Source organism: Dermatophagoides farinae, chromosome 4 (assembly GCF_024713945.1).
Source record: "Dermatophagoides farinae isolate YC_2012a chromosome 4, ASM2471394v1, whole genome shotgun sequence".
In the NCBI taxonomy this organism is placed as follows: domain Eukaryota; kingdom Metazoa; phylum Arthropoda; class Arachnida; order Sarcoptiformes; family Pyroglyphidae; genus Dermatophagoides; species Dermatophagoides farinae.
Genome location: NC_134680.1, coordinates 2,287,028 through 2,304,288, shown reverse-complemented (window position 1 = coordinate 2,304,288; position 17,261 = coordinate 2,287,028). Strand labels below are relative to the sequence as shown.

Below are 17,261 nucleotides of genomic sequence, written 5' to 3'. Positions count from 1 at the left end.
ATAATGGAATGCAAATTTATTTCCGAAAAGTATTCCAAAGAAAAATTTTAAAAATTTTAATTGAAAAATATTTCATGATATGATAAAAATAAATTTTTCTTTTTAAAATAGATCAATTTCGAAATTGTTTGATTGTGTATTGATGATCACAAGTCAATCCTGGTATCATTATATTCAATGATTGTTTCCGATTATGAATTGATTGTTGAATTTTTTCCGTTCGTCGTCGAAGATTGAAATCTTTACGTTGATAATAAAGCAATGCAAATGCAATCGAGTGATAGATGATTATGTTGATTATGATACGTAATATACATTCATAATAATATTCATCATGTTTTATGCCCAATTTATATAGAATGACTTGAATTTCACGTGGACCACAACGACCAAAACCATATTGTAACATAACGGATGCTTCGGTAAGATAACGAATCGGATTAAATCGTATAAATGGTTGATAAATTGTTAATGATTTCGAATATGGCGACAATATGACCATTATCGATATGAGAAATAAACTTGGCAATGATATACATAGATAGGTAAGATTGAAACCGAAAAGAATTCCACAAATATAACCAAGACCTTGTGATGCAATAGCCGCCAATATACAAACAAACATTAATGAATAAAACATCCCTGGTCGTATTGGATCATAGATATCTGTGATATAGTAATGCAGGAATACAATGGGTAAAATGATGATCACATGCGATGACCAACGAACCAGATAAACAATGCCCGTACTATACCAACCTAATAAAATAATTAAAAGATTAATTATTAGAATCTGATTGATTTTATGCATTATACTTACCATTACGATGTTCATTGATCATATATTTCAATTCAAAATAATACAATAATGCACTAATACTGATTGGATAGAAAATCATTACACTATAAATGTAATAACTATAACGATAATTTAAAATTAATTCCACTTTTTCCTCTTTCGAACGATTACATGTTTCAATGAAATCCTCATCAAAACTAATACAGCCATCACGTTCAGCAATTTTGGGATTCAATAGTAAACGATAATTGAGACTAACTACCAAAGAAACTGCATAGAAAAACAATAATACTGTCCATAGATAATTACGATAAAAATGATATTGTCGTTGAAGGAGGATACCAATGGAATTTAATGAAAAACGCGTACGATTTACTGATAATCCCTCCGGAACCAATTGTGTATTATCGAATAATGTTTTTTCATCATTAGTTATTGCTTCATTGGTTGCTTGTACCAAACGTTTAACTTGTTGATCACGATGATTTAGACAAGAATATCGCATCATTTCTTCAATGGGAAAATCAACAGAAGAAGCTCCAACTAATCGAACATGTTGATGAATCCGATCAGGTGTCCCAGAATAGATACATACACCACCACGTGCAAGTAAATAAACGTGATCAAACATCATCAATATATCGGTATTTGGTTGATGAATAGCAACGACAAGTGTTATATTATGACGATGACTCATACGCCTTAAACATGATACAAGTATTTCAGCTGAATTTGAATCCAAACCACTTGTTGGTTCATCAATACAGATAAAATTTGGCATTCTTTTAGAGGTTAATTCCAATGCTAATGCAATACGTTTACGTTCACCACCCGAACATTTTGTTACTAATGTATTGGCTATATAAACAATGTCCAATTCATTTAACATTGTCATTGCCATTTTTTCATGATCAACATTAGTATCATTAATATTTTTCAATCGAGATGAATATATTAGACTTTGTTTAGCTGTTAATCCTGGCAAAAGATGACCGGAAATCTCTTGTGTTATGAAACAAGTTCGTATTGGTGTATATTTACTAAGATAAAATTGGCTTTCCAAACTTAAACGTGTTTTATTCTGGCCATTCAATATACGTAATAAGGATGTCTTACCAGCACCCGATGTACCCATCAATGCATTCAATGTACCGAAACGAAATTGTCCATTAAGATTTCTTAAAATTAATTCTGATGAATCTGGATGGAAGGTTTTAATAGATCGTATTCCATATAGAGAATCTGTTGTAAATAAACTTAATGAACGCCAACCAATAATGAATTTATCTTGACAGAATTTTTCAAATTCAATTTCTTTTTTCGTTTTTATTCGTTGTTGATTATTGTTATTATTCACATCAATTATGGTATGTGATTTTGAATAATTTTGTCTGGATTCGGCATCGAAATCAATTGGTTCAATATGATTCAAATTATATGAACGTTTAAATGAATGATTAAATATGGTCCATTGTTGAAATCTTATAACAAAACCAATCATTGTCATTAAACGAATTACGATAGAAATAACCAATAATTGTATGACATCGGTAAATATTTGTTCCGGTTGAACATTATAATCGAGTAGAACGGTTGAAATTTCTGTGGACGGATCACAACGATCAAGATCATAGAATGAATATAATAGGCCATGTGTAATAAATTTGCTTGCAAACAATTGTGCCAACATTCGAGTGAATGGTAGATAAAGATAATCAGCCATAAACATATAACCATCATAAGAATTGATTATAAAATAAATCGATATGCTTCCTATAATAGATGCTTCAATTGGTCCATTATTAATCACACAACTAATCCCATGTCCAAGTGATTGTATATAGAATGCAAAAAGACAGAAAAACAATGTAAAATGACCAAAACGATTCCAATTAAAATGACCATTATCAACATAATTATGATCGACAAGACAATAAACCATCGTAATTGTCAACAAGGTTAGTATAGCCAATTCTAATAACCGTATCAATGTAATTGAACAATAAAACACACCAATACTATACCAGCCTATGAATAATACACAAGAAAAAAGATTGATTCGTATAAATCAATTAATTAATTTTACTTTACCATTACGATGTTCATTATTGATGACTTTGATTAATTCACCAAATGCAATTGAACTAAGTGAAATCAATATATAACCGAAAAATGCAATGGCAAAACTTTGATAATGCATATATGAATCGATCAAAAAATCATCATTAACTCGTTGTGGACATGTACGATTCAGCCAGATTTGATCATGATCAAAAATTGATGTACATACATTTGGTTCAACCATTTTCGGATCAAACATTGTTGAATGAATATAGAATAGAGTGATGAATATTAGGATTGTACAGATGCGAGCCTTAATTTGTTTGATAAAAATTAGATAAAACATTCGAATCAATTGGTATATGAAATCTTTGAAATTGAATGATTTATATTGAATTGAAAGGCCATTATCGAGAAATTGCATACGATCGATCCATGGTTGTAGTAATTCATTTTCGTTTTTCAAACATTTCGTAGCTAATTTACGTACATTATCATCATCGATACCTTTACAAGCGATGCGCATATATTCTTCAATCGGTGATCGGTGATTATTATTGTCATCTATTTCATCATCATTATTCTTGTCCAATTGTTTACGAAGATTTGAACGTAATAATTTTGGTGCACCAGAATAGATACATACACCATCACGTGCAAGAATGTAGATTTTATCGAATAAATTCATCATATCCGAATTTGGTGCATGAATGGTTGCAAGAATTGTTAATCGATACTGATTTTGATGATTATCGACAAGATTACGAAGACAACGCATCATAAGTAATGCAGCATGGCTATCTAAACCGGTAGTAGGTTCATCGACAAACAAAAATGATGGCATACGAATGGACATTAATTCCTGTGCAATGGCAATACGTTTCTGTTCACCACCACTACAATGATCAAAACGACGATTAAGAATAGATTTATCCAGAAGAAGATTCACAAGAATCTTTCCAATATGTTCATTTATTAATGTTTGTTGTCGTGATGATGATGAATTTTTAAGACGAAATGCATATCGTAAAATTTCACCAACAGTCATAATACCGATAATTGTTTCATGAACATGTTGTTCAACGAATCGTATGATTGGCCTTTCATTGACATATTGTCGATTCAGATATAATTCAGTATTGATGCTAAGACCAGATCTTAGTGTACCATTCAAACAATTCAATAATGTACTTTTACCAGCACCACTAGGACCGAGAAAACCATTTAATGTATTGAATAAAAGATGGCCATTCAAACGTTTTAAAATCACTTTTCCGGTGAAGATATTTTTTAAACCAAATGGATAAGCTTCATAATGAAGATTTCTCCATGCAATAGATACCATATTTTCTGTTTCTTTTTCGTCGGATACATTCTTATCATTAGGGCCAATTTCAATCGATTTAATCATCTTTTTAAAAATGAAATTGAATTCAAAAAATAACAACAACAACAACAAACAAAAATTGAATATCCTATGCACCGACAAACACAAACAACAAACTAAAAAGTTGATAAAATTAATGTGTTATTTAAAACCAGAGGAAAAAAACCAATAAATGGCCAAAATTGAAAAGAAAAATTAAATTTATATAATAAATTTTTTTTTTCTGATCGCACCCTTGTTCACATCATGACTATATCACATTGATAAAATCGTTATGAATGATGATAATATGTGCATAAATTTCTTACGAATTAACTTGATAAATCAAAACAATGATGAAATATATTTAAAAAAAAAAATAGAAAGAGGTGTTGTTATTATTGTCCTTGTACGATATGCAGAACAAGAAACACAGATGCAAATAAAAATGAACATGTGTATTCAATAAATTCCAAAAAGATTTATGACAATTTTATAATAAAAAAAATTCAAATGAATAAATAAATTTACGATGAAACATTGGGTGATGGGAACGGAAGAGTGAATTCAGCAAACCGCCAAGAGAACAGACAAAAATAAAATTTATATAAATTTTTCTAATTGATTCCATAGATAATGATTAACGAATTCTCCAGAAACAAATATGATAATTTCTCTCTCTCTCTCTCTCTCTCTCTCTCTCTCTCTCTCTCTCTCTCTCTCTCTCTCTCTCTCTCTCTCTCTCTCTCTCTCTCTCTCTCTCTCTCTCTCTCTCTCTCTCTCTCTCTCTCTCTCTCTCTCTCTCTCTCTCTCTCTCTCTCTCTCTCTCTCTCTCTCTCTCTCTCTCTCTCTCTCTCTCTCTCTCTCTCTCTCTCTCTCTCTCTCTCTCTCTCTCTCTCTCTCTCTCTCTCTCTCTCTCTTTATTTTTCAATCAAACATATCATTTAATCATAGATTTATTTATATGGAAAAATTACCATCATTATTAATTGTCAACTTTTTTTCTGTTGTTCGTACGGTTTTCCATCGATTGCATATTTGTGATTTGGAAAAAACTTTAATGAAAAAATTGTTATTACCAATCGAATAGCAGTTTTTTTTAAATTATAATTATAATATATATAAATAATCATTAAGGAGAAAAAAAATTACAATTTATTGTTCGATGGCAATTTACATCAAACAACGCAAACACAGACAGGATGCAACCAGTGAAAGACCTATGGTTTGACATAATAAATTATCAAACAAAATGAAAAATTGTTCGCTAATGTGTCATCATTGGCCAATATCATTTCGAATTTCAATACAACGATAATGACTATAATCATAATGACCATGATGATCATCGTCATAGTTTAAATCCAAATTGAAAAGGTGATTTTATTATCTTGTAATGTCTTCTTCAAATACATTTACAACCACAATCTGTTTTTTATCTTTGAATCTAAAAAATTAACATTGCCAAAGCTGCTGATTTGACATACATACAAAATACACTTAACAGTTACAAGTGTTTCCAATCATCGTCATAGTTTAAATCCAAATTGAAAAGGTGATTTTATTATCTTGTAATGTCTTCTTCAAATACATTTACAACCACAATCTGTTTTTTATCTTTGAATCTAAAAAATTAACATTGCCAAAGCTGCTGATTTGACATACATACAAAATACACTTAACAGTTACAAGTGTTTCCAATCAGAATGTCATATGTTTTAAGTATTAATTAATAATAATCAAGGGCATCAAAAATATTTTAAACATAAAAAGGAACAAAAGAGAATCAAAAAAGAAAAATTTAATCATCTTCAGAAAAATTTTTCAAAAAAAAGGAAATTTTTTTCATGGTTAAAGGATGAACGGGAATTTTTTTTTGCAGTAATATGTAGGAAATAGAATGAAAAAAGTACGACCTTCTAGCAGAAAGTTGTTTCGTGATTCAAAGATGATGATAATGATCTAATGCTATCTATCTATCTATCTAAATTAGAGCTAAAAAAAATTTGATTAGTAATTGTGTGGGATATGAAATCATAGGATTGTTATCAATGTATGTGTGCGAAAAGTTCATGTTATCATGTGGATTGTGTACGGAAGGGATTGATCGATATAAAGATTGAAATACAAAAATTAGAAAAAAATGTTGTTTTGAGATTAATAGGACGTTGGCATCTTATATTAAATCCTTATCCATCATCTGATGATAATGATCTATATGTGTGTGATTAAACTATGAAAATGACAAATATGATGATGGTGTGTGAATGTTTGTTTTGGTGACAATGATAATGGTTGATGATCATAATTTTCAATCACAACACACATACACGATCAATGGCGGTGATACTTTTTAAAGATGGTCATCTGTTATGAAAAAAAACAAAAAGAAAACAATTAATTTAGATTATGAACAATTATGAATTTTAAGAAATTCATTTATATCAGATAGATAGAATTGGAAATGTAAACAAAGCAATAATTTTTTTAAGAAAAAATGGGATAAATTATTAAAATCAATCAAATAGGAAAAGAGATTGGAAATTAAAAAAAAATGCGTGAATTTTTCCATGAAAGAAAAATACCTCAATCAATAAAAGAAAATTTGAATTGAGAGACAGGGCAAACGAAAAAAATTGTAATAATCAAAATGAAAAGAACATCCACAAATTCGAATATATTTGATTGACATTTTGTATATTTTTTTTTTTTGAATGGTTAAATGATTTTTTTTTGTTTTGTTTTGATTTCTTTTCAATACACACCATAACGATCGGATAACGGCGATTTCGGTATTGGTGAACGTGATCGTGATCTTGATGGTGGTGTTCGTGGCCTGCCACGAACAATCGGTGATGGTGAACGGCTTCGACTTCTATTTGAAAAATTGTTGTCGGTCGATGAATGTGGTTTGATTTTTGAAAATCGATGATAATTAATAAGATGAAAGAAGATAAAATAAGATGATTATTATTAGAATAAATATGATTATCATTTTAAAAACAAAAGCAATAAATTTGCTTTTTTCTATAATAAACAATATCACACCCACACATAGAGTCACACACACTTACAGAAACGAAGTTAAGTCAACAATAAAAAAAAATGGCTGGCTTGAAGACAAGCTGGAAAATAATGGCTGATGACCATAGATGAATGAATGAATAAATGATAATATTATCAGACCTAACAAGCTGAGCTGAGATGATTATATATATTTTTTCTACAAGGTTGATTGATGTAAACAATTTCAGGGATGAAAAAAATGACCTATCCCCTCTTATCCTATTTTAGATGACCAAAAAAAAGTAACCTAACCAACTAAAATAGATGGGCTGTCTTGCTCAGTTGAGGGTCGACTGATGCTGATTGCCGTCGACAGTTGACAGGGAGAGAGATGAAATGAATGAAACCCAATGTGAATATTAAATTCAAAAAAAAAAAAAAAAAAATTATGGTGGTGTGTATGTTGGTTGAAATTTTATTAAATTATTTAAAAAATAATACTTCTTAAAAATATGGATTCTCAAGAAGAAATGGTTGCTTTTAAGATGAGCTGAGCTGCTTTTTAGTTGTTGTTGTTGCTGTATTGTTGAATTTCTTTTCTCTAAAAAAAAATCTTTAAATTTTTATTTCTAGCTGATGCAGCAGATGTTGATCAAAAAGGGATGATGAGGATGATGAAATAATCTCGAAAAAAAAACTGTGATGATTTCAATGATGATGATGATGATGTAATTTTTATAATGATGAATAATTTGTTTTTTTATATATATTTGAAATGAATCAAAAGCGTTTGTTGACCATTTGAAAATTGTTGTCTTTTTTCATTCTGTTGAATAATTGTCGCTTTAACTGTTGTGGTCGCTGTTTTTTTTTTTTTTTTTTTTGATCAAAGGTTGTATTGTGTGTTGGATCTGTAAAATCTGATCATCATCATTTACCATCATCACCACAGCAAACATTTCCATCATCATCATGAATGAATTTATTTTTCATTATCATCATTTTTGCATTTTTTGTTTAAATATATAAAGATCGCAAAGCCAAATCTTGGACTTGGGTTTATTATTCGTTTCTCATTTAAAATTCCAAATTTCAAAGGAATATCGAGAAAGATATTATGAATATAAAAAAAATCAGAAAATTAGCTCAAACATCATTATCAGTATTCATCATATATAATCATAATATAAATGGATACACACCACCCGTTATGTTGATTATTTTATAGATCAAATTCCGGCTCAAAATCATCGAAAGAAGAGCCATTACCATAATCATCATGATCATTCATGAATCAATCAAAAATTTGATCGATTGTGGTAAAAATTTTTTTTACCAGAACAAAGATATAATGATTATCATTGTTGAATGGTAATAATTTTTCATCAAATGAAATGAACAAAATACTTACCGTGAATAACCACGGCCACGATGAGCATATCGATCATCATAACGGCCACCAGCTGGACCATTAGGTGGTGGACCACGATCAGGCATACCACGTCCATATGGATCACCACGTGGTCGTCTTGGTGATCCATCACGTGGACCACCAGGCCCACCATAACCCCCTCCACGTGGACCACCAGGTCCATCACGCATACGAAAACCACGTTTTTCATGACGTGATTTACCAGTTGACAATTCTACACGTACACGGCGATTACAGATCAATCTGGAATTTATTTATTTTTTTGGGAGAAATCAAAATTGATTAATTAATTTAAGGTTTTCATAAGTTATCAAAAATATCGCTTACTTTCCATCCAAAGCACGGACAGCATCACGTGCATCACGAGCATCCTGAAACATGACGAATGCAAAACCCGGTGGATTACGGGCAACCCAAACTTCACGTAATGGGCCATAATAACCGAATGCATCTTCAAGTTCATGTCTATTACCGCTGTTACCTAATTCACCAACATATACTTTACAATCCAATGGAACGGATTCACGTCGTCCCATCATTTTTTTTCTGTTTTATTTGTTAATCAGATTAACGAAAAAAAATCGATTAAATGATGATGATGTTTTTGTTTTATTTTTGTCGATTTTCAATCCTTGAAAAAAAAATGAAATTGAAATGTGGAAAATTCAAAATATTTTAATGGATTAACACAACATTCAACGAATCGAATGACATGAGCACGAACGTAACGAACACAAACAATGAAATAAAGAAACGAACAAAAGCTTTTCGTGAGCACAACACACACACACACATCTCGGTGAAAAATGTCAGCGCCACCTTGTTTTTCGGCTCAAATTAGAAATATCCAGTTTATATAGTGTAAGTAACTGTAAAGTTCGATATATTCGAATTGAAACTGGATTTGATGATATTTTCTTTGGAACAGAAAATTTTTGTTTTGATCACCAAACATGCAAACCATACGAACATCGTTACAATGTCGTTCATCATCACTAGATATTCGTCAAGATAATCTTTGTCAACTTGAACAAGAATTCAATCAATATGATCGAAATTTGACCACAATCACTCAACAAAATCGATTGTCAATATTGTCGGTATGTATTGAATTTTTAACAAAAAAAAAAATTAATTCATTTTCTATTACTGATTAAATAGATGTTGAAAACTTTGAAAATATTTTTGGATCGATTGGATAATGTTAAATTACGATTACAACAATTACGGCAACGATTAATTCAATGTCAATCGTGTTTTCAATTTGATAATGATCACATTAGCCAATTATGGATCAAACTTATCGAAGAACGTTCCTTATTACATCTTTTAAATGAATGAACAATTTTGTTACAATTATTCGAATTCGAAAATGTTTTTTGTTTCAATAATAATAATGAGATTGTTTTTTAATATAAATATATGATACACGTATTTTATTAAAGAATCATCATGATTCAATCAAAATTCATCAACACCAAATATTTTAATCAATTTTTCACGTACAATTGGCACTAATTGATCATACCATTTCCATGCTGTTCGATCATTTACAGTACACTCATGAAGAATTTGTTCAATTGTTTTATTCATCATACACGTTTTTTCTGGTTGTCGATTTGGCCGATAATGCATTAACATTGATTCATTGTGATCATCCAATTGTATACCATTACAATTATGATGAAAACCGGTACGATTCAAACAACGAATTGGAAAATGTGTATGCAATGCATAAACTTTATCTGTACGATGAAAACATTTAGTATTTGTACCATCTTGAAATGGTTGTGCACGATATGTATGACGCATTAGATGCATATATGATGGTATTGTTTCACCATTCCGTTCATTTTCTTCATACATTTCATAAACATAAGAATGTTTATGTGAATAGAATGCATATTGTTGTTGCTGTTGATCGGACGAAATTCGATGCTCAATCTGATTGAATACATCATACCAATTTTTTAATTGTTTTTGTGGCATCAATATTTCATCAACATCGAATAATCCAATATATTTATGACGATACATATTACGATAGAAACATTCATTTTGTTCCAACATTTCTTGTGGCCAAAATTTTCCACCCAATTGTTCATAATAATATTGATACATTGATTCAATGTTTGGTTGCCAACCCGGAAATGTTAATCGTCGCCATTCGATTAGACCCTTGGTAAAATATCGATGGTGGTTGAATTAAAAATTTTGAAAAAAAAAATTATTTTTTTACCTCATAAGCATAATGTCGCAAAACACGATAAACCGATTCGGTTGCATCATAAACATAGAAATAGATTTTCGATGCACCCAACAATCGTATCATTTCTAGCCATTCGACTAATCGTACACTAAAATCATATGTTCGATAACGAAATGCATGTACACAAACACCGATTGTGAAATTTTGATTTTGTCGTCGATTTTCATCATTGATTATTAGATCACTTGTATAATTTCGATGAATAACACGTACAACATTTTCAATTGACGATGATTCAACATCATCACAGCTGGACATAGGTTTCGATGTTAATGTTATGGCACGTGGAACTATCATTTTTAATGAATCTGGTATTTGACAAGTAATAATTTGTGGTCCATAAACAGTAGGTTTAACACCAAAATCCCAATATTCAGGCCAAATTGTATACACTTCGGTTATATTACCAATAACTGGTGCCTTTTGATCATCGAACCAAAGTAAACACCTGTAACATTTTTATCAAAATTAAATTTTTTTTTTAAATTTAACTAAATCCACAAATGAAAATTCACTCACCCAAATTTCAATCTTTCAACAACAACCTGTTGATCACATGCAGTGAGAATTTTCACTTCCGATCGTCCTGATCGATTATCATAATATGCATTGTAAATGTATATTATAAATGGTTCACGTGCTTCCAATGGATTTGAAGTTGTTATATTCGAATCGATGGTAGGTGATAAAATTGTTTGCCAATAACTATTCATCTGTTTAATTTGATGTATAGGTTTCAATGAAATATTATCACAGTATTTAACTAGTGGTAATTTTCGATTTGACCATCGTTTTTGGCCATCTTGTTGCCATTCATATGTATACAAAGCAGCCAAATTGGATGCCGATTCAATCAATGATAATGTTGTCATTTTATCCAATGCTTTTCGTTCGGGTAGAATCCGTTTGAGAATCATATCTATTTTATAATCTTCATCATCATCATCTTTAGAATCTTTATCCATTTCAGTATTATTGTTAATTTTTTCATCATTTTTATGAATAAATTCTTTATCATTATTGAATGGAATTTTAATTGAAAAATTAAATCGTTTCATAAAGTAATTGTCATCATTATTCAACACAAGAATATAAGATTCGAATATAATGATGAATAAAAATATAAATAGAAAAAATTTCGTTGGATTCATTATGATTTTCCAAAAGGATAATGTAAAACATTGTGATATATAACAGAATGTTGATAATGATGGCGGATGTTTTCGATCCATACCATCAACGTCAAAGATAATATCATCAACATCACCACCATCAATATCATCATTAGAATTATTTAATAATTTAGAATATTCTACATTTATGGATTGTTCCATATTTTTTGTTGTTGTTGTTGCAAATGAATACAAAGAAAAAAAAATAATGGAACAAATCAATGCGAGGTAGTGCTATGTAGACATCTTTTGTTGATTAATGTTGTAGTTTTAATGTACAATCATCAATGATGATGATGATGATCAATTGATAAAGAAAATCTCAATAACTAATAGGTTTTTTTTTTCGTTGTAATCCAAAATCCAGGTATATTTTTGATACAAATTAATTATTTTGCACATGGCAATTTTGACAGAAACATTACGAAAAAAAACAAACCGGATCAATTCAATATTGTTGATAATGGCCATAGTTACCAATTATCATTATCATCATCATTATTATTATTGGTAAAACAATGGTGATAGGGCCATAATTTTGTTTCATTTATGAGTGATATTTTTTTGAACTAGGTTATCAGATACCATGTGTGTGTGTGTGTGTATCGGATATTTTATCAATATTATTGCCATCGTTTCGATGTCGTTTATGTGATATTTCCGGGTGAAAAAATTTTTCTTTGTCAAAACAATCAATACCATTGATGATAGATGGCGATACTTTACTTATTATTTTAAAAAATTTAAAGAAAGTTTTAATTTAAAAATTCTTAAAATCATTAACCGGCTTAAATTTTGATTTACCTGTTATGTTGAATACAAAATAATTGTCTTTTTAGTTTTCATTGTCTTTGTTCATTTGATTAAAAGCAAATCCTTTTTTATTCGGAGTATGTTTCTCTCTCTCTGTGTGTGTATTTGTGTCGTAATGTGCATTGTATACCAAACATATCGATTATCGATAGATCTTTTTGGAACAAACAAGATAAATTAGCTTGCAATAAGTTTTTTTTCAGACGTTCTAACGTGATAGAAACAAAAAAAAACACTTCAATACAATGTCTGGGCAATGATCCGGAAATTTTTTTTTTTTAACAAAACAAATTGGCATCCAACAATAACAACAACAACAACAACAACAACAATATTGACAACAACAACAACAAAATGATCTTTTGTTTTGATTTAAATCGAATCGATTTGAATCCCATCATTTTTTGAACATCTTCTTCGAAGAAAGAAAAAAAAACCATTATTGAAAATTATTATCCTATAATCATCACCTTCAAAATATGATTAATCAATCATCATTTTCCATAATTTTTAAATGAAAAAAAACACGTTTCGATTAAACATAAATCATTGAAATCCTATGAATCAATATATGAATGATGAAAATTGAAATTGTTCAATCGAATTAAAATGGACAATGTAATTGTGATGATTGGGAAAACATGTAATTGTGATGACAATAAATTGTAAGATTTCTTTTTGTCCAAAAAAAAAATCCTTAAATATTCTTTTTTCTTTTGTTGAATGTACAAAAAAAAAATTTTTTTTTTTTTGAATTTTTCAACAAAAAATGAAATAACTATAAAACGTTATAATAAATGTATTGCACACGCGTCTACACGTGCCATGAAAAAATTCAAAAGAAAAACAATTGAATTCAAAGAATTCAGATGGTTTTTCAACAATCATTTGAAAGAATGAATGAAAAAAAAATAGTTTGACCCCAATAAAATCAAAATACCCGTAAATTCAAATCTCAGCACAATCATCATCATCATCATCATCATCATCACTGTCAACGATTTGTCGACAAAATCGACATAGTAATTCAATTGTTCATTTTATTTTGGATCGATCAATCAATCATCATGAGCATCCTTCAACCAATGTTTGTTGTTGAAACAAAAAAAAAGTCATCGTTATTTAAATGTTGAGGTTTGAGGTCGATGGTTATATGTATACATGTGTAGGCGTTAGCCATTGTAATGTGTGTGTGTGTGTGTGTGTGATGTGTTTGATTGTGATTCATAATTCGTTTCAAGCAATGGGGATGATGATGATGATGATGAACGACAACTTTTTTCTATCTCTAAAAAAGCCTTGATGTGAGCTTTCGTTGTTGATGATGATTTGTTTGTTCTTCACACAAGTGTCGCAAATTTATTTGTTCCATGTGTTTTTTTTTTTTTTTTTTTTTTTTTTTTTTTTTTTTTGGTTAGTTCGAATAATGTTGATGAATGAGGCAAAATGTTTTTTTTTCGATTTGAATTTTTTTCGCATCAAAATGTCCAACCGTGAAACGAAATTTGTTCAATTTGGATTCATCAAAATTAAAAAATGATTTTTATGTTCGATATCTTTTCTACTTATTTCATTCATTTCCATTTTTTTTTTTTTTTGAAATGTAGATAATGGAATTTTTCGATTAAAAAAAACTTTTTCTCTTGTTTTGTTTATTTTGAAAATTTGAAAAATGAAATCTTTCTGCTGAATTCAACGGGCAATTCCGTATATCAAATCTGTTGATATTGATACTTTCACGGAAATTTAATTAAAAATTTTATCAAAAGAGGGAAAATTACCGAAGAAAGAAATTAAAAAAAATAATAATAAGCAACCCACAAAATTGTATAATATGGGGTGGGATCAGGGCCGGCCCAGGCGCCTGTGCAGACTGTGCACCGCACAAGGCCTCGCGCTACTGAAGGCCTCGCGCTGCCTCCGGCAGCGCGGTTCCGGAAACAGCTCGCAGTCCCAAAAGCTTCGCAGTCCCAAAAGCCTCGCAGTTCCAAGAGCCTCGTAGTACTAAGAGCCTCGCAGTTCCAAGAGCCTCGTAGTACTAAGAGCCTCGCGGTTCCAAAAGCCTCGCGGTTCCAAAAGCCTCGCGGTTCCGAATTTCGGATGATTTAATAAAATGAAAATGTTTTTTGTTTTGATACATTTGAATATTATGGTAATCCTGAATCAAAAACATGTACTTCATCTAGTCAAATATCTATTAATAGTTGTGCGAATTGTTTGTAGTGGAACCAATATAGGAAAAATAAATAAACAAACAATGTCGATGGCTAAATATCTAACCTAGTAAGTGATAAATGATCAAAGAAAAATGAATAATGAATGCATTGCCTGACTTCTTTAAGATGGATTTATCAATAATTCCAAATTAAACCGATTTTCAATGGATCATGGATCATTTATCCCAAAAATTTGGTGACGAATAGGGTATGCACAATCCCGTTTGTTCACCAGTCGCCTCATAATTTAAATTCTTGTCTAAAATTCTAAAATCACAAATCAAAAAATTGACTGATTGATTGATTATTTAAATTGGAGAAACAATTAAATGAAAAAAATGTTGTGTCGACAAATTTCCAACAATCAACATCATAAGCGATTCCAGAAAAAAGAAGTACAGTTGATTCTGTTGAATCAATATTCAAACAATTGGAATATATAAAACAACTTTCAGAAGAAATACTGGAAATCTTAGAAAAAGATTATTCGTTGGCGAAGCAAAAATATCCAAAGGATGATGATCCTTTTAAAGCTGAAAGCCAAAGAGAGATAAATGAAATGACCAGTTCAAAATCGAGAAAATAACAAGTCCAAACTAACACGACCAGTTCAGAATCGAGAAAATAACAAGTCCAAACTAACACGACCAGTTCAGAATCAAGAAAATAACAAGTCCAAACTAACACGACCAGTTCAGAATCGAGAAAATAACAAGTCCAAACTAACACGACCAGTTCAGAATCGAAAAAATGACAAATGTCCAAACTAACACGACCAGTTCAGAATCAAGAAAATGACAAATGTCCCAACTAACACGACCTGTTGAGAATCGAGAAAATGACAAATGTCCAAACTAACACGACCAGTTCAGAATCGAGAAAATAACATGTCCAACCTAACACGACCTGTTCAGAATTGGGAAAGTAATCAATAAAGCATTGTCAACCAATTCTGAACTGGTCGTGTTAGGTTGGATTTGCCATTTTCTCGATTCTGAACTGGTCGTGTTAGTTTGGACATTTGTCATTTTCTCGATTCTAGTAAATCTTTGAAAGAACAACTCTTTTGCTATGCACTGGTGAAATATGTGTGTATGTATTTTTGATTTAAATGAAATAAAAAGATTAAATGTACGTATACGTATTTAACCCATTCACGACCAAGCGTCACACATGTGTGAGGCTCAAATTTTCCACCATCTCAAATACATTTATCGAGAGCCACAAATAATCTTTTAAAGAGCCGCAGGTTGGCCGTTGGTTGCGGTTGGTTGGTTGGTTATAGTGATTTAGAATCAAAAATGACACAAAAATCTTAATGCACTTCAGAATAGAGATTGAAAAATTCTTAAAACAATTTCCTTTGTTGAACGATCATGGCAATAGTTTTACTTGGATTGAATGATTGGTAATGTTATTAATTTCATGAATCTGAAATTTTCAACGCATTTTATAATCAATTTATAGAAAGTCCAAATAAAATCTAAAATAACCAAAATAGAGTCGAGGTGACATTACTGATTCGAATGACGTTGATGATTTGATGATCATTAGAAAAAATTTAAATTGATTGATACAAGCTTTTGGAAATTTTTTCGGTCATAAATTGCTGCACAGACTTTATGAACGATCGCAGTTTTTTGCCAGTTGTTTTTTAGCGCGCTTCAAATTAACAATCAAGATTTTTAACGCTTCAAATTTTTTTTAAGCAATCATTTTTTGAAAATTCCTTAATTTTTTTAAGGCCTCGCGTTTTTCAAGTTGACTTTGCACAAGGCCTCGCGATTTTCCGGGCCGGCCCTGGGTGGGATAATTGATTTTTTTTGTGGATAGATCGATTGATTGACTGATTGCAGAAAAAATGGAAAATTACTGAAGAATAAAAAAAAAAGAAATCAAAGTCCATTGTTAATGATTACTTTTTTCACTGATCATAACGCAATCATCAGATAACAATTTTTTTGTTATTTCTCTAGCAACTTTCAATTATCGAATTACTAGAAATAGAGAGAGAGAGAGAGAGAGAGAGAGAGAGAGAGAGAGAGAGAGAGAGAGAGAGAGAGAGAGAGAGAGAGAGAGAGAGAGAGAGAGAGAGAGAGAGAGAGAGAGAGAGAGAGAGAGAGAGAG

The 17,261-nt window shown here is 30.4% G+C and overlaps 4 protein-coding genes across 5 annotated transcripts; 1 reads left to right on the top strand and 3 right to left on the bottom strand.

Moving 5' to 3' along the window:
* Nucleotides 1-15: 15 nt before the first annotated feature.
* Nucleotides 16-4,892, bottom strand: LOC124500536 (uncharacterized). The gene is made up of 3 exons (XM_047064621.2): nucleotides 2,891-4,892; nucleotides 821-2,827; nucleotides 16-759 (listed from the first exon to the last, which is right to left on the bottom strand). Exons 1-3 carry the CDS (start codon nucleotides 4,269-4,271, stop codon nucleotides 113-115), a joined length of 4,035 nt encoding a protein of 1,344 aa, XP_046920577.2. The 5' UTR covers nucleotides 4,272-4,892; the 3' UTR covers nucleotides 16-112.
* Nucleotides 4,893-6,012: 1,120 nt separating this feature from the next.
* On the bottom strand, nucleotides 6,013-9,455 carry LOC124500618 (uncharacterized). 2 transcript variants are annotated; one of them, XR_012832172.1, is made up of 4 exons: nucleotides 8,992-9,453; nucleotides 8,644-8,907; nucleotides 6,812-7,101; nucleotides 6,013-6,593 (listed from the first exon to the last, which is right to left on the bottom strand). XR_012832172.1 is itself a non-coding variant. In XM_047064711.2 (4 exons), the coding sequence occupies exons 1-4, from the start codon at nucleotides 9,201-9,203 to the stop codon at nucleotides 6,580-6,582; spliced, it is 600 nt and encodes a 199-aa protein (XP_046920667.1). In that variant the 5' UTR covers nucleotides 9,204-9,455; the 3' UTR covers nucleotides 6,013-6,579. The 2 variants fall into 2 exon arrangements, 1 of the variants encoding a protein (XP_046920667.1); XM_047064711.2 differs by having other exon boundaries at nucleotides 6,992-7,101; nucleotides 8,992-9,455.
* Nucleotides 9,456-9,551: 96 nt separating this feature from the next.
* LOC124500619 (exocyst complex component 4) lies at nucleotides 9,552-10,005 on the top strand. The gene is made up of 2 exons (XM_047064712.2): nucleotides 9,552-9,764; nucleotides 9,826-10,005. Exons 1-2 carry the CDS (start codon nucleotides 9,618-9,620, stop codon nucleotides 10,003-10,005), a joined length of 327 nt encoding a protein of 108 aa, XP_046920668.1. The 5' UTR covers nucleotides 9,552-9,617.
* A 64-nt stretch (nucleotides 10,006-10,069) lies between these two features.
* Nucleotides 10,070-12,432, bottom strand: LOC124500617 (uncharacterized). Its single transcript, XM_047064710.2, has 3 exons — nucleotides 11,453-12,432; nucleotides 10,904-11,381; nucleotides 10,070-10,842 (listed from the first exon to the last, which is right to left on the bottom strand). Exons 1-3 carry the CDS (start codon nucleotides 12,265-12,267, stop codon nucleotides 10,126-10,128), a joined length of 2,010 nt encoding a protein of 669 aa, XP_046920666.2. The 5' UTR covers nucleotides 12,268-12,432; the 3' UTR covers nucleotides 10,070-10,125.
* Nucleotides 12,433-17,261: the final 4,829 nt, after the last annotated feature.

Excerpts from the sequence above, each read along its gene's own strand:
- LOC124500536 (XM_047064621.2), bottom strand. The coding sequence starts at position 4,271 with ATGATTAAATCGATTGAAATTGGCCCTAATGATAAGAATGTATCCGAC. Across the intron at positions 2,828-2,890 it reads CAATAATGAACATCGTAATG|GCTGGTATAGTATTGGTGTG; the intron begins GTAAAGTAAAAT and ends TATTATTCATAG. Across the intron at positions 760-820 it reads GATCAATGAACATCGTAATG|GTTGGTATAGTACGGGCATT; the intron begins GTAAGTATAATG and ends TTATTTTATTAG.
- LOC124500618 (XM_047064711.2), bottom strand. The coding sequence starts at position 9,203 with ATGATGGGACGACGTGAATCCGTTCCATTGGATTGTAAAGTATATGTT. Across the intron at positions 8,908-8,991 it reads GTCCGTGCTTTGGATGGAAA|ATTGATCTGTAATCGCCGTG; the intron begins GTAAGCGATATT and ends AATAAATTCCAG. Across the intron at positions 7,102-8,643 it reads CGTGGCCGTGGTTATTCACG|AAGTCGAAGCCGTTCACCAT; the intron begins GTAAGTATTTTG and ends TTTTTCAAATAG.
- LOC124500619 (XM_047064712.2), top strand. The coding sequence starts at position 9,618 with ATGCAAACCATACGAACATCGTTACAATGTCGTTCATCATCACTAGAT. Across the intron at positions 9,765-9,825 it reads ATCGATTGTCAATATTGTCG|ATGTTGAAAACTTTGAAAAT; the intron begins GTATGTATTGAA and ends CTGATTAAATAG.
- LOC124500617 (XM_047064710.2), bottom strand. The coding sequence starts at position 12,267 with ATGGAACAATCCATAAATGTAGAATATTCTAAATTATTAAATAATTCT. Across the intron at positions 11,382-11,452 it reads GTTGAAAGATTGAAATTTGG|GTGTTTACTTTGGTTCGATG; the intron begins GTGAGTGAATTT and ends AAAATGTTACAG. Across the intron at positions 10,843-10,903 it reads TGCGACATTATGCTTATGAG|GGTCTAATCGAATGGCGACG; the intron begins GTAAAAAAATAA and ends TATTTTACCAAG.